Source organism: Tachypleus tridentatus, chromosome 9, assembly GCF_004210375.1.
Source record: "Tachypleus tridentatus isolate NWPU-2018 chromosome 9, ASM421037v1, whole genome shotgun sequence".
NCBI classification, from domain to species: Eukaryota; Metazoa; Arthropoda; class Merostomata; order Xiphosura; family Limulidae; genus Tachypleus; species Tachypleus tridentatus.
The window spans coordinates 166,356,433-166,381,777 of record NC_134833.1 but is presented as its reverse complement, the minus strand read 5'-3'; the positions used below and the strand labels follow the sequence as shown (position 1 = coordinate 166,381,777).

The following is a 25,345-nucleotide window of genomic DNA, read 5'->3' as shown; positions in this document are numbered from 1 at the left end:
ATGTTAATAGTACTAACCTACCTAAATTATATGATCAATTTTTTAATATACACTAAAATATTAATTAATAATGTTAATAGTACTAACCTACCTAAATTATATGATCAATTTTTTAATATACACTGAAATATTAATTAATAATGTTAATAGTACTTACCTACCTAAATTATATGATCACTTTTTTAATATACACTAAAATATTAATTAATAATGTTAATAGTACTAACCTACCTAAATTATATGATCACTTTTTTTAATATACACTAAAATATTAATTAATAATGTTAATAGTACTAACCTACCTAAATTATATGATCACTTTTTTAATATACACTAAAATATTAATTAATAATGTTAATAGTACTAACCTACCTAAATTATATGATCACTTTTAATATACACTAAAATATTAATTAATAATGTTAATAGTACTAACCTACCTAAATTATATGATCACTTTTTTAATATACACTAAAATATTAATTAATAATGTTAATAGTACTAACCTACCTAAATTATATGATCACTTTTTTTAATATACACTGAAATATTAATTAATAATGTTAATAGTACTAACCTACCTAAATTATATGATCACTTTTTTTAATATACACTAAAATATTAATTAATAATGTTAATAGTACTAACCTACCTAAATTATATGATCACTTTTTTTAATATACACTAAGATATTAATTAATAATGTTAATAGTACTAACCTACCTAAATTATATGATCACTTTTTTTAATATACACTAAGATATTAATTAATAATGTTAATAGTACTAACCTACCTAAATTATATGATCACTTTTTAATATACACTAAAATATTAATTAATAATGTTAATAGTACTAACCTACCTAAATTATATGATCACTTTTTTAATATACACTAAAATATTAATTAATAATGTTAATAGTACTAACCTACCTAAATTATATGATCACTTTTTAATATACACTAAAATATTAATTAATAATGTTAATAGTACTAACCTACCTAAATTATATGATCACTTTTTAATATACACTAAAATATTAATTATGTTAATAGTACTAACCTACCTAAATTATATGATCACTTTTTTAATATACACTAAAATATTAATTAATAATGTTAATAGTACTAACCTACCTAAATTATATGATCACTTTTTTAATATACACTAAAATATTAATTAATAATGTTAATGGTACTAACCTACCTAAATTATATGATCACTTTTTTTAATATACACTAAAATATTAATTAATAATGTTAATAGTACTAACCTACCTAAATTATATGATCACTTTTTTTAATATACACTAAAATATTAATTAATAATGTTAATAGTACTAACCTACCTAAATTATATGATCACTTTTTTAATATACACTAAAATATTAATTAATAATGTTAATAGTACTAACCTACCTAAATTATATGATCACTTTTTAATATACACTAAAATATTAATTAATAATGTTAATAGTACTAACCTACCTAAATTATATGATCACTTTTAATATACACTGAAATATTAATTAATAATGTTAATAGTACTAACCTACCTAAATTATATGATCACTTTTTTTAATATACACTAAAATATTAATTAATAATGTTAATAGTACTAACCTACCTAAATTATATGATCACTTTTTAATATACACTGAAATATTAATTAATAATGTTAATAGTCCTAACCTACCTAAATTATATGATCACTTTTTTAATATACACTGAAATATTAATTAATAATGTTAATAGTCCTAACCTACCTAAATTATATGATCACTTTCTTTCAGAGTTAATAGAATAGTTCATTGGGCCTTCTTTATGAATTTTTGTGTTAATTATTTACTGAAAGTGTCCAGAAGCAGATGTAAATAGTTTTGTTGTTGTACGTTTCAAACTTTAATAAATTAATGATGTGACTGGGACTTTCAATGTTCACATATTTCCAAATGTTACTTTGATGCTTGAATAACAAAGAAATACAAAAACTTGATGAAACAGTGAATTTATTTTTATTTAATGGCAATGTTATTTACCCAGAAGTTATACTATGCTTTCTAATTCTTATTAAAGAAAACATATACAGTTTAATACAAAAGTTGACTACACAAGACATAAATAAACTGGCAGGAAAATTGTTACTTTCTAGTCTTTAATGTTGTGTCGTTGGTACAGGAAGTTGATTAAAGTACTCACTGGCATTAACAGCTACTTCAACTGTAATGTTGTAAACCGGGTGAGTAGGAACCTACAGAGGTGAACAAACATATCTTATATACAGACAGGAACCTACAGAGGTGAACAAACATATCTTATATACAGAGAGGAACCTACAGAGGTGAACAAACATATCTTATGTACAGACAGGAACCTACAGAGGTGAACAAACATATCTTATATACAGACAGGAACCTACAGAGGCAACAAAACATATCTTATATACAGACAGGAACCTACAGAGGTGAACAAACATATCTTATATACAGAGAGGAACCTACAGAGGTGAACAAACATATCTTATATACAGACAGGAACCTATAGAGGTGAACAAACATATCTTATGTACAGACAGGAACCTACAGAGGTGAACAAACATATCTTATATACAGACAGGAACCTACAGAGGTGAACAAACATATCTTATGTACAGACAGGAACCTACAGAGGTGAACAAACATATCTTATGTACAGACAGGAACCTACAGAGGTGAACAAACATATCTTATATACAGACAGGAACCTACAGAGGCAACAAAACATATCTTATATACAGAGAGGAACCTACAGAGGTGAACAAAACATATCTTATATACAGACAGGAACCTACAGAGGTGAACAAACATATCTTATATACAGACAGGAACCTACAGAGGTGAACAAAACATATCTTATATACAGAGAGGAACCTACAGAGGTGAACAAACATATCTTATATACAGACAGGAACCTACAGAGGTGAACAAACATATCTTATGTACAGACAGGAACCTACAGAGGTGAACAAACATATCTTATATACAGAGAGGAACCTACAGAGGTGAACAAACATATCTTATATACAGACAGGAACCTACAGAGGTGAACAAACATATCTTATGTACAGACAGGAACCTACAGAGGTGAACAAACATATCTTATATACAGACAGGAACCTACAGAGGTGAACAAACATATCTTATGTACAGACAGGAACCTACAGAGGTGAACAAAACATATCTTATATACAGACAGGAACCTACAGAGGTGAACAAACATATCTTATATACAGACAGGAACCTACAGAGGTGAACAAAACATATCTTATATACAGAGAGGAACCTACAGAGGTGAACAAACATATCTTATATACAGACAGGAACCTACAGAGGTGAACAAACATATCTTATGTACAGACAGGAACCTACAGAGGTGAACAAACATATCTTATATACAGACAGGAACCTACAGAGGTGAACAAACATATCTTATATACAGACAGGAACCTACAGAGGTGAACAAACATATCTTATGTACAGACAGGAACCTACAGAGGCAACAAAACATATCTTATGTACAGACAGGAACCTACAGAGACAATAAAACATATATATATAGGTAGGAACCTACAGAGGCAGCAAAACATATCTTATATAGGTAGGAACCTACAGAGACAAAAAACATATCTTCTGTATATGTAGGAACCTACAGATACAACAAAACATCTCATATATAGGTACGAACCTACAGAGACAACAAAACATATCCATATGTAAGAACCTACAGAGGCAGCAAAAGATATCTTATGTACATGTAGGAACATACAGAGACAACAAAAGCTATCTTATATATAGTTAGGAACCTACAGGGGCAACAAAACATACCTTATATATAGTTAGGAACCTACAGGGGCAACAAAACATACCTTATATATAGTTAGGAACTTACAGAGGCAACAAAACATATATACATATATATATATAAAGAGAGAGAGAGAAAGAGGTAGGAACCTACAGAGACAAAAACAGATCTTATATATAGGTATGAATCTACAGAGGCAATAAAACATATCGAGGAACCAACAGAGGTGACCAAACAGATTCCATAGAACCTACACAGGAAACAAATCAGAACTTTAATTCTCTTACTGTGGGGCTTGGTCTCATTTTATGTTTATTCTACTTTTAATACCTTTAAGAACGTATGCGTATATCTTCACAACCAGATTTTCAATACATATTTCCAGTACACTAAATGTCAGATCTCTTTATTAAGACTTTTCAAATTGTGATTTAATCCTATATTTTTAATTTTTGAATGTTGACTATCCAACATGCAAAGTTATCCTGATTTTAAGATTAAAAATACTTTTAGGCATTAGAAAATTGTCAAATTTCATATGTGAAATCTTTATTACCTTCTAATAATAACACCTACATAACATAACTTAAGTTACAATGATGCAGTGCATGTGTACTCATGATGCTGTATCCAGTAACATAAAACTGGCCTTTACAAAATGACTCATCTTAGCTTTGTTCTAGTGAACCAGTATTTTGTAACATGCACTCACATTTCTGTTATAATACATTGCATACGCACATATGTTATTACTATTTACAAATATTTTCTTAAGTTTCAGTTATTTTTCTTAAAATGTAGAGTGGTACAAAAGCAGTAACTTCTTCTGCTTATAAACTTTGTATCCATTTGCTCACTTCTCTTAAGTTGCTAAGCCTTGTCAAATTTGGCACATGGAAGATGTAAAACACAATAATGTTTTTAGGTTTTATATATTTATTTTGAAATAACCAAATAATATAAACTACTATATCATTATTTCAGAATTCCACTGTAATTTACCACACTTACTAACTAAATGGTATTTGAGTTAAGAAAAGTATTGTTTTTCAGACAATACATTCACTTTCCAAGAAAAAGGACAGAGCCACCGTGTTCGACTCAGTACATTCAGTATATATATATAAACAATAGGAGGTTCTTATCTTATATTTTAGCTTGTCAACATCAGTTATTTGAGTTTTGAATTCATAAAAACTATAGAGTTTGTATTTGGACATCACAAGCATCTAATTTCAATGAATGCTGGATTCAACATACCACTAACAAACAGAGGTTGGTATTTATTACTTCTGTTTTAACACTTATTTTTAAACTAAGAAAACAGTTAATGTATAATACCAAAATTTAAATTATAATCTACAGTTTGATACCAATCCTACTGACATAATTTCAAAAAACAGCAAAAGAATAAAACTTTATATTTACATCTACAAATGAAGTGCCCTACACTGGTAACAAAACAGATGATAATATATATATAATAGTCTACAAGGACAAAAACTATTCATAATATAGGTAGTAATCTATCTAATTAGGCAACAGAACAGATCTCTAATGTAGGCAGGAACCTATACAGGCAAAAAATATCTTTTAAATATAATTAGGAACCTACAGAGATAACAAAACAGATGTTATGTATGAGTTAGAAACTTATAATTTCAATGTTTTTATAAAAACAGACATAAACTTGACACAGCCTCCAGTAAATACACAGTTATAGAACTTATTAATTCATTGTTTCTGTCTCCAATAACACACACTGAAGAAATACGATTTTCATCAAAACACTGGGCCATAAAAAAAACTTACCACTTCATTGTCTCTATCTCCAACAATGCATATGGAACCGATTCGGCCTCCAGCAAAATGCTGGGCTATAGATAAACCACTCAAGGTGTAACACGTGTGGTAGAAGTCTCTAGGTCTGTTTGTTGTAAAACAGGAAGTAACCGGTTCTAAGATCATTTTTATATAATAACAAAATGAAGAAAAAATTAAACAACTAAGACTTTTAGATAGTAGCTATTATTATAAAATATAAAATATTATAAGAACTTCATGTACAAGAAACACAAAAAGAGAAAATTTAGTCAGTCTTTAATGGGTTTCTCATGAAACCTGTTCAACCTAGATAGGAGAAAGTTAAATGATCAAAACAAAAGTACTAGGATAGAGAGAATACATAATAATTTAATAGACTAGTGGTAGGTACATCAGAAGCATGTTAATACCTGATTTATACAGAAAATAACATTATCTGTCTCCTAGTACTTGTTTGTTTGATTTATACAGAAAATAACATTATCTGTCTCCTAGTACTTTTTGTTCGATTTATACAGAAAATAACATTATCTGTCTCCTAGTACTTGTTTGTTTGATTTATACAGAAAATAACATTATCTGTCTCCTAGTACTTGTTTGTTTGATTTATACAGAAAATAACATTATCTGTCTCCTAGTACTTTTTGTTTGATTTATACAGAAAATAACATTATCTGTCTCCTAGTACTTGTTTGTTTGATTTATACAGAAAATAACATTATCTGTCTCCTAGTACTTGTTTGTTTGATTTATACAGAAAATAACATTATCTGTCTCCTAGTACTTTTTGTTTGATATACCTACCACTAGTCTATTAAATTAAGGTAAAACCTTATAGAGAAAGCAATTTAAGCAGTAAGTGTAACAGCAGGAATGTATCATTAGGAGATATAACATGATAACCATTAGGCCACAGTCTGCCTGCATTACTAAAGTAATGGCTGCATTTGTGAAGTCTTCTATTAAGATTAATGACCTTAAAACTATTATTTTGTATAAGTATCAATTTACATTTTGAATCTATACATACTTTCCTGGTTTGTCAATCAAGCCTCCAGATGTGTTCTGACAACATACCAACAAATATTCTTGTAAAGCAGTTTGGTTAAACAGCCAGTGTTCCATACTTGTTGTCAAGTTATCTGAACAAATAAAATTACTTTATGTATCATTTACATATAATCATTCTGTAAACAATCAAATCTTTTAAGTTCAAGAATTAACTTTTCCAATGCTTTACATTACCAGATACCTAAGATGTTTTTACCTTTATTCTATAATACATCATCTGACAACTTTACATTACCAGATACCTCAAGATGTTTTTACCTTTCTTCTATAATACATCCTCTGACAACTTTACATTACCAGATACCCCAAGATGTTTTTACCTTTCTTCTATTATCCATCTTCTGACAACTTTACATTACCAGATACCTCAAGATGTTTTTACCTTCCTTCTATTATCCATCATCTGACAACTTTACATTACCAGATACCTCAAGACTGTTTTAACTTCCTTCAATTATCCATCTTCTGACAACTTTACATTACCAGATACCTCAAGATGTTTTAACTTTCTTCTATAATACATCATCTAACAACTTTACATTACCAGATACCTCAAGATGGTTTTAACTTCCTTCTATTATCCATCATCTAACAACTTTACATTACCAGATACCTCAAGATGGTTTTACCTTCCTTCTATTATCCATCATCTGACAACTTTACATTACCAGATACCTCAAGACTGTTTTAACTTCCTTCAATTATCCATCTTCTGACAACTTTACATTACCAGATACCTCAAGATGTTTTAACTTTCTTCTATAATACATCATCTGACAACTTTACATTACCAGATACCTCAAGATGGTTTTACCTTCCTTCTATTATCCATCATCTGACAACTTTACATTACCAGATACCTCAAGATGGTTTTACCTTCCTTCTATTATCCATCATCTGACAACTTTACATTACCAGATACCTCAAGACTGTTTTAACTTCCTTCAATTATCCATCTTCTGACAACTTTACATTACCAGATACCTCAAGATGTTTTAACTTTCTTCTATAATACATCATCTGACAACTTTACATTACCAGATACCTCAAGATGTTTTAACTTTCTTCTATAATACATCATCTGACAACTTTACATTACCAGATACCTCAAGATGTTTTTACCTTTCTTCTATTATCCATCATCTGACAACTTTACTTTACCAGATACCTCAAGATGTTTTTACCTTCCTTCTATAATACATCATCTGACAACTTTACATTACCAGATACCTCAAGATGTTTTTACCTTCCTTCTATAATACATCATCTGACAACTTTACATTACCAGATACCTCAAGATGTTTTTACCTTCCTTCTATAATAGATCATCTGACAACTTTACATTACCAGATACCCCAAGATGTTTTTACCTTTCTTCTATAATACATCATCTGACAACTTTACAATTCTCTATATTACCAGACATCTCAAGAGTTTTTTTCACCTGTAGAAGAGAGCAGTCTATGAATTAAAGGAAAAGTCCCTCCTTGCCAAAAGGAATAACATCCATCCACCAACTTGTTGGTTCGTCCCTGGAAACCACCTTCATATTTCATCTGTTTCCTAGCTAGCCACCTCTACACAAGTTAAATTTATTGAACATGGCATATCAACAACCCAGAAACAAAATAAACTATGGACTAAAATGTTATCTTACCAAATTTAATTCTAAATCAGACAACTAACATGCGTATATGTAATTAAATACAATATCAAAATGAAGATAGATGATGTCTTAGCAATATAAAACTGAAGTGTTTGCTATTACTTTACTCTAACATTATTTCACTAAATAATAATAAAGGTGTCATAAAATTGAAGTATTTTATGTCAGATTATAACTACTTTCACATGGAATTTTAATTTCATCATCTTAATCACATCAAAATACTGTTTTAAAGACATCTACAAAATCAAAATAAACAATCGCTTTATCAAGCTGAATAAAAGAAACCACTAGCAACATCTCACCTACCAGTAATTTATGAACATCGCACAGTTTCTCTCGTCCTAGAAGTACGAGACTTGCAAAACCACAGAAAGTGTAGCCTCCGTGAGCTTCCATACCAGGCACCCCAACGAAACCCCCTTCGTACGTCTGACATCTAGAAAGTAACTCAAGCTTTAGAATGTTGGAAATTGTAACTTAATGAGCTATAAAGTTAAACATACAGTCATTTATGACTGATTATAAAACAAAGTACAAACAATACTACTGGACCGAAAACAAAATACAAACAATACTACAGGACCGAAAACAAAGTACAAACAATACTACCGGACTGAAAACAAAGTACAAACAATACTACTGGACTGAAAACAAAGTACAAACAATACTACTGGACCAAAAACAAAGTACAAACAATACTACTGGACCGAAAACAAAGTTAAAACAATACTACCGGACTGAAAACAAAGTACAAACAATACTACTGGACTGAAAACAAAGTACAAACAATACTACTGGACCAAAAACAAAGTACAAACAATACTACAGGACCGAAAACAAAGTACAAACAATACTACTGGACCGAAAACAAAGTACAACAGTATTTGCTGTCCATCAGTAATAAGCATGGACAAAGTCTAAAACCTCTAACAAACAATGAAAGAAGGTCTCACAATTGGATTCAAGAATTAGAAGAGATAATTTGTGTGAAACAACTGCTCATAACTCCCAAACAGAATAGATTACCATCATATGGATTTCTTATCTGGATACAGTAGATTCTGGACTTTTCAATAGTTTATGTAATTCTCTCAACAAACAGTATTCAGAATTTCACATTTATCCCATTTGCTTATGGTTGCGAGAGTGATATTGTGTTAATATAGAGCTGATAATACTAATTCTGCAGAACACACAATGCTCAATGATCTACAAACTTAAAATGGCTGATCACAAAACTACATCTGCTGAAGAAACTGTGCCTAATAAGTTAAAGAAACAGCTGTACTACATGGTTGAATACTAAACTATATAAAACACTTGATTAGTGTACAGTTACACACAGTTTAGAATATGAAAAGATATTTACCTTACTACCCATTCTGCTGTTCCATCAAACAAGTCTGGGGTGAAAATATTTGTTAATCTAGCAACAGCCAAAGCACAGTAGACTCCTCTGGTGGAAAAACAAAACATTATCATAACATAAAAAATAGTTCACAGTTTGTTTTAAGAGCAAAGTCACTTCTGCCTATCTGCTATGTCCACTGTGGGAAATCACACCAATAATTTTAGCCTTGTAAGTCCATGAATGTAGTGCTGTCCCACCAGAGCATCCAAAAAACACTACTAACAGCAAGAATGTATGGTAAACTACTCCAACAGAAAGGAAAAACACTACTAACAGCAAGAATGTATGGTAAACTACTCCAACAGAAAGGAAAATATAATCTACTAACAGCAAGAATGTATGGTAAACTACTCCAACAGAAAGAAAAAACACTACTAACAGCAAGAATGTATGGTAAACTACTCCAACAGAAAGGAAAATATAATCAAGAATGTATGGTAAACTACTCCAACAGAAAGGAAAAACACTACTAACAGCAAGAATGTATGGTAAACTACTCCAACAGAAAGGAAAATATAATCAAGAATGTATGGTAAACTACTCCAACAGAAAGGAAAAACACTACTAACAGCAAGAATGTATGGTAAACTACTCCAACAGAAAGGAAAATATAATCTACTAACAGCAAGAATGTATGGTAAACTACTCCAACAGAAAGGAAAATATAATCTACTAACAGCAAGAATGTATGGTAAACTACTCCAACAGAAAGGAAAATATAATCTACTAACAGCAAGAATGTATGGTAAACTACTCCAACAGAAAGGAAAATATAATCTACTAACAGCAAGAATGTATGGTAAACTACTCCAACAGAAAGGAAAATATAATCTACTAACAGCAAGAATGTATGGTAAACTACTCCAACAGAAAGGAAAATATAATCTACTAACAGCAAGAATGTATGGTAAACTACTCCAACAGAAAGGAAAATATAATCTACTAACAGCAAGAATGTATGGTAAACTACTCAACAGAAAGGAAAATATAATCTACTAACAGCAAGAATGTATGGTAAACTACTCCAACAGAAAGGAAAATATAATCTACTAACAGCAAGAATGTATGGTAAACTACTCCAACAGAAAGGAAAATATAATCTACTAACAGCAAGAATGTATGGTAAACTACTCCAACAGAAAGGAAAATATAATCTACTAACAGCAAGAATGTATGGTAAACTACTCCAACAGAAAGGAAAATATAATCTACTAACAGCAAGAATGTATGGTAAACTACTCCAACAGAAAGGAAAATATAATCTACTAACAGCAAGAATGTATGGTAAACTACTCCAACAGAAAGGAAAATATAATCTACTAACAGCAAGAATGTATGGTAAACTACTCCAACAGAAAGGAAAATATAATCTTAACAGGAAAACATTTACCAGTAGTAAGAGCATGGTAGACTGCTATAATTTATATAAATAATATGCTTGTACTTGTCTCTCCAGAACTTTTGTTTGAAATTTCTCAGTAATTTGCTACAAATCTCATACTATTAGAATGGTCTTTGTCTGAGGAGGTGGAATTACATACTGGCTTTTTCAATCAAAATCACCTTAACTGATTCTTTACTTAATGAAACTTTTTAATGGAATGAAGAAACTATATGATAGTGTAATGGGATTTTCATCATTTGACAACAAGTCTCCATTTCAACTTTATGTTTGTAAAGTATTTCACACAAACAACAAGCTTCCATTTCAACTTTATGTTTGTAAAGTATTTTACACAAACAACAAACTTCCATTTCAACTTTATGTTCGTAAAGTATTTCACACAAACAACAAGCTTACATTTCAACTTTATGTTTGTAAAGTATTTCACACAAACAACAAGTCTCCATTTAAACTTTATGTTTGTAAAGTATTTCACACAAACAATAATTAATCTCCATGTAACTTTCAATAAGAAATAAGATGAACAATACACTAAATACAATTTTATGGAATTTCTTGACTGACTGAGTAATAAAATACACCCGTGCATTTCATTCAAAACCATATGTTTATCCTTTTGTGAACACACATTCTGTATACCAGGTGAGTTTAAAGCTTCACATTTACTTTGTTTTATAATAAATTAGCTTTGGTTATTTTCATAGACTTGATTTTTAACAACTTTTACTTTCTTTAGCATGAGTTTCCTGGTTTTGGTGAATTTCCTGGTTTCAACTCATAAAACTGTGCCATATACTGAACACTGTAATAAATATATTTACTTCATTGCTTCCATTACGTGCAACTTTATTAAATACAGTTATGTTCACACGAGTTTGTTTGTCTGACCGTGCTACATTGTTTCAAATTGATAAAGATTTATCTACTGAACACCTAATATCTACAAGAAATCATAGCTTAAACTGTGTGCTGGAAAATTACAGACAAAATTAAATTCAAAGGGCACGAAAATTAATACAAACATTTGGTGGGTTAAAAATAGTTTAAAATAATCATACATCATGAAGCAAGCAAGAAAACCATAGCAAACTGTACGTACATTAAAATATCACAAATTAAATGTTGTTGACATGCAAAATATATTCCTCAAAACTAAAGTAATTATTTCACTCAACAGATGTTTGAGTAATGAACATTTATTACAATCACACATTCCTATTATCAGTAACAACATCACTTTAGACACTCTTACCTATTATAAACATCACAAGTTCCTACTGTCAGTAATGACATCACTTTAGATACTCTTACCTATTATAAACATCATACATTCCTACTGTCAGTAACATCACTTTAGATACTCTTACCTCTTATAAACATCATACATTCCTACTGTCAGTAACAACATCACTTTAGATACTCTTACCTATTATAAACATCATACATTCCTATTGTCAGTAACAACTTCACTTTAGATACTCTTACCTATTATAAACATCATACATTCCTACTGTCAGTAACAACATCACTTTAGATACTCTTACCTATTATAAACATCATACATTCCTACTGTCAGTAACAACATCACTTTAGATACTCTTACCTATTATAAACATCATACATTCCTACTGTCAGTAACAACATCACTTTGGATACTCTTACCTATTATAAACATCATACATTCCTACTGTCAGTAACAACATCACTTTGGATACTCTTACCTATTATAAACATCATACATTCCTACTGTCAGTAACATCACTTTAGATACTCTTACCTCTTATAAACATCATACATTCCTATTATGAGTAACAACATCACTTTAGATACTCTTACCTCTTATAAACATCATACATTCCTACTGTCAGTAACAACATCACTTTAGATACTCTTACCTATTATAAACATCATACATTCCTATTGTCAGTAACAACATCACTTTAGATACTCTTACCTCTTATAAACATCATACATTCCTATTATGAGTAACAACATCACTTTAGATACTCTTACCTCTTATAAACATCATACATTCCTATTATGAGTAACAACATCACTTCAGATACTCTTACCTATTATAAACATCGCACGTTCCTACTGTCAGTAACAACATCACTTTAGATACTCTTACCGATTATAAACATCGCACGTTCCTACTATCAGTAACAACATCACTTTAGATACTCTTACCTATTATAAACATCACAAGTTCCTACTGTCAGTAATGACATCACTTTAGATACTCTTACCTCTTATAAACATCATACATTCCTACTGTCAGTAACAACATCACTTTAGATACTCTTACCTATTATAAACATCATACATTCCTATTGTCAGTAACAACTTCACTTTAGATACTCTTACCTATTATAAACATCATACATTCCTACTGTCAGTAACAACATCACTTTAGATACTCTTACCTCTTATAAACATCGCACGTTCCTACTGTCAGTAACAACATCACTTTAGATACTCTTACCTATTATAAACATCGCACGTTCCTACTGTCAGTAACAACATCACTTTAGATACTCTTACCTCTTATAAACATCATACATTCCTACTGTCAGTAATGACATCACTTTAGATACTCTTACCTAATATAAACATCATACATTCCTACTGTCAGTAACAACATCACTTTAGACATTCTTACCTCTTATAAACATCACACGTTCCTACTGTCAGTAATGACATCACTTTAGATACTCTTACCTATTATAAACATCATACATTCCTACTGTCAGTAACAACATCACTTTAGATACTCTTACCTATTATAAACATCATACATTCCTACGGTCAGTAACATCACTTTAGATACTCCTACCTATTATAAACATCACACGTTCCTACTGTCAGTAACAACATCACTTTAGATACTCTTACCTATTATAAACATCATACATTCCTACTGTCAGTAACAACATCACTTTAGATACTCTTACCTCTTATAAACATCATACATTCCTATTATGAGTAACAACATCACTTTAGATACTCTTACCTCTTATAAACATCATACATTCCTATTATGAGTAACAACATCACTTTAGATACTCTTACCTCTTATAAACATCATACATTCCTACTGTCAGTAACAACATCACTTTAGATACTCTTACCTCTTATAAACATCGCACGTTCCTACTGTCAGTAACAACATCACTTTAGATACTCTTACCTCTTATAAACATCATACATTCCTACTGTCAGTAATGACATCACTTTAGATACTCTTACCTAATATAAACATCATACATTCCTACTGTCAGTAACAACATCACTTTAGACATTCTTACCTCTTATAAACATCACACGTTCCTACTGTCAGTAATGACATTACTTTAGATACTCTTACCTATTATAAACATCATACATTCCTACTGTCAGTAACAACATCACTTTAGATACTCTTACCTATTATAAACATCATACATTCCTACTGTCAGTAACAACATCACTTTAGATACTCTTACCTCTTATAAACATCATACATTCCTACTGTCAGTAGGGACATCACTTTAGATACTCTTACCTATTATAAACATCATACATTCCTACTGTCAGTAGGGACATCACTTTAGATACTCTTACCTCTTATAAACATCATACATTCCTACTGTCAGTAATGACATCACTTTAGATACTCTTACCTATTATAAACATCATATGTTCCTACTGTCAGTAATGACATCACTTTAGATACTCTTACCTAACATCTACTTCTCCAGATTCGTGCACTGTAAAGGAACCTCCTGTTTGTCGCATGGCGTACAAGAATTTCTGGAGTTTTGTTCTAAAATTGAAAAACCAAACTTTTACTACTGAACAGAAATAAAAGAATGTTGAAGGAAAAACTAGAAGTGTGACAACAGATAATTACAACAATTATCATCTCTTTAAACAAACAACCCAATAAAATTTACCACACTGTGCATGTGTTCATATTTTTTCATACAGCCCTGTTAAGATATTTATAAATACAACCACACTGTGATAACATTTCTAAACAGAACAGTACTGTGTCATGTTTCACCTAACTGGGTCTATATTTCTATATGATTGTGTACTGTTCATACATCTGTGTACACAATCTCGTGCTGTGATATTCCAACATAAAAGTCATATTTCTACATATAAACTTTCTCTAATAATATTTATACATACAACTGTCCCTATATTTCTGTATACAACTGTAATAATATTTATACATTCAACTGTCCCTATATTTCTGTTTTCAACTGTAATAATATCTATACATACAACTGTCCCTATATTTCTGTATACAACTGTAATAATATTTATACATACAACTGTCCCTATATTTCTGTATACAACTGTAATAATATCTATACATACAACTGTCCCTATATTTCTGTATACAACTGTAATAATATCTATACATACAACTGTCCCTATATTTCTGTATACAACTGTAATAATATTTATACATACAACTGTCCCTATATTTCTGTATACAACTGTAATAATATCTATACATACAACTGTCCCTATATTTCTGTATACAACTGTAATAATATCTATACATACAACTGTCCCTATATTTCTGTATACAACTGTAATAATATCTATGCATACAACTGTCCCTATATTTCTGTATACAACTGTAATAATATCTATGCATACAACTGTCCCTATATTTCTGTATACAACTGTAATAATATCTATGCATACAACTGTCCCTATATTTCTGTATACAACTGTAATAATATCTATACATACAACTGTCCCTATATTTCTGTATACAACTGTAATAATATCTATACATACAACTGTCCCTATATTTCTGTATACAACTGTAATAATATCTATACATACAACTGTCCCTATATTTCTGTATACAACTGTAATAATATTTATACATACAACTGTCCCTATATTTCTGTATACAACTGTAATAATATTTATACATACAACTGTCCCTATATTTCTGTATACAATTGTAATAATATCTATACATACAACTGTCCCTATATTTCTGTATACAATTGTAATAATATCTATACATACAACTGTCCCTATATTTCTGTATACAACTGTAATAATATCTATACATACAACTGTCCCTATATTTCTGTATACAACTGTAATAATATCTATACATACAACTGTCCCTATATTTCTGTATACAACTGTAATAATATTTATACATACAACTGTCCCTATATTTCTGTATACAACTGTAATAATATCTATACATACAACTGTCCCTATATTTCTGTATACAACTGTAATAATATTTATAGATACAACTGTCCCTATATTTCTGTATACAACTGTAATAATATCTATACATACAATTGTCCCTATATTTCTGTATACAACTGTAATAATATCTATACATACAACTGTCCCTATATTTCTGTATACAACTGTAATAATATCTATACATACAACTGTCCCTATATTTCTGTGTACAACTGTAATAATATTTATACATACAACTGTCCCTATATTTCTGTATACAACTGTAATATTTATACATACAACTGTCCCTATACTTCTGTATACAACTGTAATAATATCTATACATACAACTGTCCCTATACTTCTGTATACAACTGTAATAATATCTATACATACAACTGTCCCTATATTTCTGTATACAACTGTAATAATATCTATACATACAACTGTCCCTATATTTCTGTATACAACTGTAATAATATCTATAGATACAACTGTCCCTATATTTCTGTATACAACTGTAATAATATTTATACATACAACTGTCCCTATATTTCTGTATACAACTGTAATAATATCTATACATACAACTGTCCCTATATTTCTGTATACAACTGTAATAATATTTATACATACAACTGTCCCTATATTTCTGTATACAACTGTAATAATATCTATACATACAATTGTCCCTATATTTCTGTATACAACTGTAATAATATCTATACATACAATTGTCCCTATATTTCTGTATACAACTGTAATAATATCTATACATACAACTGTCCCTATATTTCTGTATACAACTGTAATAATATCTATACATACAACTGTCCCTATATTTCTGTATACAACTGTAATAATATCTATACATACAACTGTCCCTATATTTCTGTATACAACTGTAATAATATTTATACATACAACTGTCCCTATATTTCTGTATACAACTGTAATAATATTTATACATACAACTGTCCCTATATTTCTGTATACAACTGTAATAATATCTATACATACAATTGTCCCTATATTTCTGTATACAACTGTAATAATATTTATACATACAACTGTCCCTATATTTCTGTATACAACTGTAATAATATTTATACATACAACTGTCCCTATATTTCTGTATACAACTGTAATAATATCTATACATACAACTGTCCCTATATTTCTGTATACAACTGTAATAATATCTATACATACAACTGTCCCTATATTTCTGTATACAACTGTAATAATATTTATACATACAACTGTCCCTATATTTCTGTATACAACTGTAATAATATCTATACATACAACTGTCCCTATATTTCTGAATAAAACTGTCATAATATTTCTACATACAACCTTACTATGATACATACTGTGATAATATTTCTACCTGTCTATGACTTGGTAGGCCTCTTCAGTTCCTATTATACAGAGTGCATTAACAGCAGCATAAGTAGGGGCAAGATGGGGTAGTTGTTGGGGTCCACCTTCGCACAACAAACACATTTACTATAACTTTGCAGATTTAATACAGACTACAAATAATGTATGATTACAGACCTCAACTGTTAGGAAGAACCATTTAAAAGTAATAGATCGAGTTCTGATGTATTTACACATTAAGTCATTGGTCAATATGCAAACATTATTAATGTAATTGAGATCCTTCGTATTCTAACCCAGAATAGTAATTTAACTTGATTTGTAAGAATAGATATTATTAATCCACCAATAAAATATGTAAATTATAAAGTGTACCTCCAAATCCACCATCAGGATGTTGACACTGTGAAAGGAATGCAGCAACCCTGCAAAATGTATTGTATGTTTTATTAAGTAACAACAAAAACCAAATCAACAAACAAGAACCTGCAACAGGTACGTTCAGCTAATAAATAAACTGTAAGATAAATTACTAGCTACAGACACATTATTCTGTAACAGTTTTGACAGCAGAGAAATCAAAGTCTTATATTTTCCAAACCAAAATGTTTTGGGGATTCTTGAGAAGTAATTATTATATTAGAAATAACTACATTACTAATGATATAAAGTTAAAATAAGTTAGAGCTAGTCCAACAGACCCACGATACTGAAGTGTCATATGTTCATCCAAAGCATCAAAAATATAGAAACTGACAGAGAAGTAAAAGTAAGACAGGCCCATCACACTGAAGTGTCATGCGTTTATTAGGAATACCAAAACCCAGCACTAATAGAAACTGACAGAGAAGTAAAAGTAAGACAGGCCCATCACACTGAAGTGTCATACATTTATTAGGAATACCAAAACCCAGCACTAATAGAAACTGACAGAGAAGTAAAAGTAAGACAGGCCCATCACACTGAAGTGTCGTGCGTTTATTAGGAATACCAAAACACAGCACTATAGCTACATCTCATTACCAACATCCCAGATATATATGACAATCTGATCTCTAACGCATTTCACTTTTAGTTCAGATGTGTCTTGAAATTGTATACAAAATAATCTCTTATGTTATGGAAAAAAAATACCTTACTTGGACTTTGTCTCATCACTGATTGGTTCGTCTAGAAGTTCTAAACTATGAAGGATCCAGTAACATAGCCATGGTCGACTAGCGTCCAAACACTGAAAAAAACACAAAAGTCAACTATATAATTAAAAACCAGCTATGTAATGCACTAACTAAAATCTAGGGATTTTATTTTTTGTAATATGAGCCAAAAATAGGGAAATCATGCAATCGCATTACATTATGAAGAGTAATCGTCACAGACTTCATATCTATTTATTTTGTATTACAGACAGGTGTGTATAAAATGTTAGCAGACCATGATTAGTTGTTTCAATTGTCATGATTATAATTTTTATAAAACTCAAGTAAGGTAACTTTAAAATAAAACAAAGTCTTGTGTAATCTATAAACAAAAAGGTATCAAAATGGAGAACAGCATGAATAATTAACAGTGGAAAATCTTTTAAAACAAATTGCTTGCATACCATATGTCCTACCTCATATGCTTCTTACATCGTATGTTTAAATCAAGTCCTACCTCATATGCTTCTTATACCATATGTTTAAATCAAGTCCTACCTCATATGCTTCTTATATCGTATGTTTAACTCAAGTCCTACCTCATATGCTTCTTATACCGTATGTTTAACTCAAGTCCTACCTCATATGCTTCTTATACCGTATGTTTAACTCAAGTCCTACCTCATATGCTTCTTATACCGTATGTTTAACTCAAGTCCTACCTCATATGCTTCTTATACCGTATGTTTAACTCAAGTCCTACCTCATGTGCTTCTTACACTGTATGTTTAAATCAAGTCCTACCTCATGTGCTTCTTACACTGTATGTTTAAATCACGTCCTACCTCATATGCTTCTTATACCGTATGTTTAACTCAAGTCCTACCTCATATGCTTGTGGTAATGAACAAAGTCCTTTTTTCAAAAAGTGTATATGTTGCTCACGTAGTAGCTGTGGACAACTGAAATATGTAACATAACAGAATCACTTCATACATTTCAAAACTCAGTGCATACAATGGTTTATTACTTTGTTTTAGAAGATGCTCTTTCCAGTTTAGTTCAAATAATAATTTTTCTGTTTGTATTATTCAAAATGACATCATTAAAATTTTGTTTGTGTAACTGGTTTAAAAACAGAATTATGATATTGTAAAAACCTAGCATAGTAACAAATGTAGTTTAATACAGTACTTCCTATATAACCAACGTACTATTATACATGGTGTACCACAAGTCTGAACCCATACAGAAAAATATACACTTTCGTACTTCCTTTCTAAGAAACCAACTTAAAATATACGTTCCATATCTCTTTATCAACTTTCCCTCCACTTTTCAATTCTTAAAAAGTTAAACCTTCTTCAAACTATGAACTTAAGCTAAGGTTAAAGTTCAATTTTCTCTTAGTTTTCTACATATATCTAAGGAAATATCCAAAGATGTACAGTAACACCTTTGGAACTTAAAGTTTAAATAATAGAAAGTCATAAACCTAAACTATAAAAAAAAGTTAGAAAAACATTAAAACCTGAAACGTTATAAGATACATAAAATGAGGAACCACTTTGTCTTTCCAGGCACATGTAGCTTGACTACAGTAAGAACATAAGTTCTGCTTTAATTTTCCATGGGGTAAATCCACCTTTGTGCCATAACATCCATACTTTAAAATACATCTACCTGTAGGATCATTCATATAAAACTAGCAGTTTCAAACAAACTATTTAAAGTTTTACTTACTCAGGATCCAGTTCTGCCACATTCTTAATATATTCAAACTGTTGTTTCACAGTTTCCTCAACAGCAACCTGATTAAGGCAAACACAGTTATCACCTTGATGGAACCTACAATACTATCAAATCTTCACTGCAGAAAACTAAGTCCAATTTCATACAGTAAATATCAAGTTATAGACTTCATTACATAAATTTTGTGTTGTGACACTGAAAAGAAAGAAATCACACAAAGAATTCTACCATTTTGAAATGTGCCTTGGTCACCTTAATAAAGATGTAACACCACGATATGATTTTTAAAATTACTAATAGAGATTTTCTTATAATAATAATAACGGCAGCTTTAACATAAATTACTGCAAATGAGTTGTTTTTTTTTAATGTACTCCAGAAAGTAGTTATTTAAATTTCACCTTTTGTTGAATTTATAAAAATGCAAGGAAAGTGAAACATCCCAGTTCACTTAGCTAGGATTTATCTTTTATCATTTGGTAAACAAACTGAGTGTATCTCAGAATGGCTGATTAACACTTTCACTCATGAAGCAGTGAACAACGTTTCAAGCTTATCAGGTCATCTTCAGGTTAACAGCAATATGACTAAGGTAAACACAATTATCATCATGATGAAATCAACAACACTGAAAACTGTTTGCTAGCCGTTGAACTGTGACCCATAGCAATAGGGTAAAAACAACAATAATTATATAGCACTTCTATTAAAAGATTATCTTATGGTACTATATGCTTGTGAATCATATGTAATAAATACTACATTACCAAACCTTCTGGTGTTTCTCACTAGGTTCTTAACACAGTACACACACGTCTACCTATCACGTCACAACCACACACACAACGTCTACCTATCACGTCGCCACTGCACACACAACGTCTACCTATCACGCGCCACTGCACACTGGCGATCTACCTATCACGCCGCCACTGCGCACGGCATCTACCTATCACGTCGCCACTGCACACATAACGTCTACCTATCACGTCACCACTGCACACACAGCGTCTACCTATCACGTCGCCACTGCACACACAACGTCTACCTATCACGTCACCACTGCACACACGTCTACCTATCACGTCACCACTGCACACTGGCGTCTGCCTATCACGCCGCCACTGCACACAACGTCTACCTATCACGCCACCACTGCGCACACACGCTCTACCTATCACGTCGCCACTGCACACACGTCTACCTATCACGTCACCACTGCACACACAACGTCTACCTATCACGTCACCACTGCACACACAACGTCTACCTATCACGTCACCACTGCACACACAACGTCTACCTATCACGTCACCACTGCACATACAACATCTACCTCTTACATTGCCATGATATACACAATGCCTACCTATCACGTTGCCACAGTGTGCTACAGATTGTGGTGTCAAGAAGCACAATCCAAGCAACATTCTCAACAGGGTATTGATTGTAGAGTATTAGTCTAATGTTACCAAAAACAATCACAAGATAACTAGTTTAATACTGAACTATACTGAAGTAATAATTCATGTCTGTGGTGTATTTTCAATGTATATTATCATATTTACTATACAGTCCACAAATGTCTGAATCTGATCACATATTAGATATCCAGAATCTGACCAAAACATCTATTTATCACAATGTATAACTACATTAACATGAACACTATCTGACCAAAACTATTTATCCCATAACATATATTATAGCTACATTAATAAGAACATCATCTGACCAAAACTACTATTTATCACATAATGTATATTATAACTACATTAACATGAACATCATCTGACCAAAACTACTATTTATCACATAATGTACATTATAACTACATTAACATGAACACCATCTGAACAAAACTATTTATCCTGTAACATATATAGCTACATTAATAAGAACACCATCTGACCAAAACTACTATTTATCACATAATGTGTATTATAACTATATTATCTTCATTACATAGTTTCTTTATTTAATTGAGTTGTTAGCCTTAAGCAATAGATCAATTATGATATTAAATCACTGCTTCCCATTTTAACACTTTCAGAACACGTATATGAAAATTACAAAATAGACCTACATCAATTATACTTAACAATTAAAGTCAACAAGAGAACTTTTGGTTCAATAAAAATATCCTATTTAATTCAAAAGACTAGAATCTCACACTTTCAAGTATTTATTAAACCTACATTTGAGCTCTTATAGTTACTGCATCCACAACTATCCCATTTTAAAGGCCGACTGATAAAAAAAGTCTTCTTAGTTGAAAATGACGTCTTCCCTTTCAAAATTTATATTTACATTCTCTTGCTCTTCCATTGTCACCATTAAGCATGAACAAGGATGATGCATCACCACTACCAATTCCATTAACAATCTCAAACATCTATAATCCTTTATAATTTTTATCTTTTTTTAAAGATAAAACAATTTCAGAGATCTTAATCTATTCTTATCTGATAATCTTTCCATTCCAGATACATTCCTACTAGCCTTCCCCAAAATTGTTTCCAACAATTCAGTATCCTTCTGAAAGTAAACACAATGAGGACTAACCACTAACCAATACAACTAGATGTACTATCACATGATTCCCAAAAGTCTTCTGTTTTATTAGTAACTAAAACCAAAATTAAATTTCATTTCTTGCTTTTGAAGTTCATATGTAATGTGCATGTTTTACCAACATTACATCAGTTCAAACTATAATACTAAGTGTCCCTTATGTATTGTAATTCTAGTGTCTACTGTCTGACAGAAAATGTACAACTGATTAAAACAAGGAACCCCTTCAGCAAATAACATAATAAATTATTCAGACTTGTTTGCAATATTTATGCAGATACAACCTGAACTTCCAATTTTTATTTTCCCTGCTATGTGAAACAGCACATTGCTTGGATGCTAGACTAAAGGCACTGTTGAACTAAACCCAACCTTTCCCAGTATCATTCAGCCCTTTAAGATTTCCACAAAAATTCACCCCAGTTTGACAAAAGATGAGAAAAGTACTAAATAAAAATGCAAATTTTTTTATTATTACTTAAATATACATCAAACTACAAATAGAATAAATACAACATAAATAAATAAAACTACAACTAAAATAAATAATAATAGTTAATGACTTTTTCTTGTATTTCTTGTTTCACTAACACTCATTCATCCAAGCATGAACCAATCACCCAGTTGAGAAGCACTGAACTAAAGCATCAAATTCCTCCTGATAAACAATTTCAGGGTTATTCCAATCATAATTATAACTATTATTACAAAAACCCACATGCACTACCTTCCATTTATTATGATTAAAACCAATCTGCCCTTCATTCAACTTTCACACGATCTAAATGTTTTGTAAAGCAGCAATACCCATGACATTAATATCATCACAAAATGTAACCAATTTATTGATTATTCCTTTAAATATGTCCTTAAAGTATAAAACAAGATTAAGGTTCACAACAACAAGCCTTGATGCACCCACCCACAGAATACATCACACCCGACTAAGCTCATTTATGACTCCCAGCTCTCTTTCTTCCACAGGCTTCAGCCATTTTTTCATCAAACAAATCAAACTATCATCCAAAATCATAGAAAAATAATTTCTGTAGCATTACCTAAAATTATAGTTACTTTACAAGCAACAAATACAGTATTTTATTTTCCAATGTCCAATCTACCTTTCACTGAAAGTTTCAGCGTCAGGACACCAGTTTCATCCATGATTACGTTTTTTAATAATTTAAAACAAAGAAAGATACCGAGCTTTATCAGGCATTTTTTATAAAATATATGTATGTGTATATATATATCTAATACTACCTGATCTTCTGATGTAGCTGTTTTAAAGTTTTCGTCATCGAACTGTTCTTCAGAAATAGAAGAGTCAAGACACCGGAGTTTTACCACAATATGTCTCTCGCTGTCACCCATCTTAACTAAGATAAATAATAATAATAAAGTTCGTGGCGTCATCTGCAATAACATTTAACAAAATAATATTTCAATGGAACACATTTATCCCACAACTATCCATTTTATTTATTTGTTTGTTTATTCTACATGTGGGTGTGATTAAGCAAATAATTATATATTACATCAAACATCATTTTTTCACATATCAATTGCCTAGTAATTACACGTATATTAATTATAACTCATTATCTAAATTACGCTACTAGTATACATGATATTATATTTGGTGAGTTACCTCTATGAAATTTATGTCATTTTCTTCTTTCGAAAGGTGTGCCATCTATTAACTAGAGATATCGAGCAACTGTAACAATATTTTAGAGAATAAACAATAACCTGGAATAAACAATTTTTCAAAGACTCATCAGTGACTTAAAGTTTATATGCTTGTTAATATTTCTGACGCTGTACGACTGATGTAACTCCTTAGTTTCTGATGGTGTGCTAATCTTGTTACTAATAATTTCTGATGGTGTACTAATGATGTAACTAGTTAGTTTCTGATGGTGTACAACTGATGTAACTCGTTAGTAACTTTACTGAGAAGTTGAAGAGATACAGAATCAGCCCAACAGAAATCGAGGTATTTTCACACCTAGACACCAGACTTGAACTATCATTCCATGAATGTTTTGTTACAA

The 25,345-nt window shown here is 30.7% G+C and overlaps 1 protein-coding gene across 2 annotated transcripts; it reads right to left on the bottom strand.

The window, feature by feature from the left end:
* Positions 1-1,992: 1,992 nt before the first annotated feature.
* LOC143226885 (protein farnesyltransferase subunit beta-like) lies at positions 1,993-24,690 on the bottom strand. 2 transcript variants are annotated; one of them, XM_076458419.1, is made up of 13 exons: positions 24,552-24,690; positions 20,706-20,773; positions 19,849-19,924; positions 18,963-19,054; positions 18,199-18,248; positions 17,831-17,927; positions 14,942-15,025; positions 9,774-9,860; positions 8,711-8,840; positions 8,180-8,312; positions 6,695-6,806; positions 5,653-5,767; positions 1,993-2,251 (listed from the first exon to the last, which is right to left on the bottom strand). In XM_076458419.1, the coding sequence occupies exons 1-13, from the start codon at positions 24,660-24,662 to the stop codon at positions 2,156-2,158; spliced, it is 1,251 nt and encodes a 416-aa protein (XP_076314534.1). In that variant the 5' UTR covers positions 24,663-24,690; the 3' UTR covers positions 1,993-2,155. The 2 variants fall into 2 exon arrangements, with proteins under 2 accessions (XP_076314534.1, XP_076314535.1); XM_076458420.1 differs by lacking the exon at positions 1,993-2,251 and having other exon boundaries at positions 5,653-5,798.
* Between the last annotated feature and the right edge of the window lie 655 nt (positions 24,691-25,345).

What these genes read in the sequence shown, in the direction of transcription:
- LOC143226885 (XM_076458419.1), bottom strand. Translation starts at nt 24,662, where the DNA reads ATGGGTGACAGCGAGAGACATATTGTGGTAAAACTCCGGTGTCTTGAC. An exon ending in GTGGCAGAACTGGATCCTGA is followed by an intron (nt 19,925 to 20,705) that starts GTAAGTAAAACT and finishes TACATATTTCAG; the next exon opens with TTGTCCACAGCTACTACGTG. An exon ending in ACAGCAGAATGGGTAGTAAG is followed by an intron (nt 8,841 to 9,773) that starts GTAAATATCTTT and finishes GTTACTTTCTAG; the next exon opens with ATGTCAGACGTACGAAGGGG.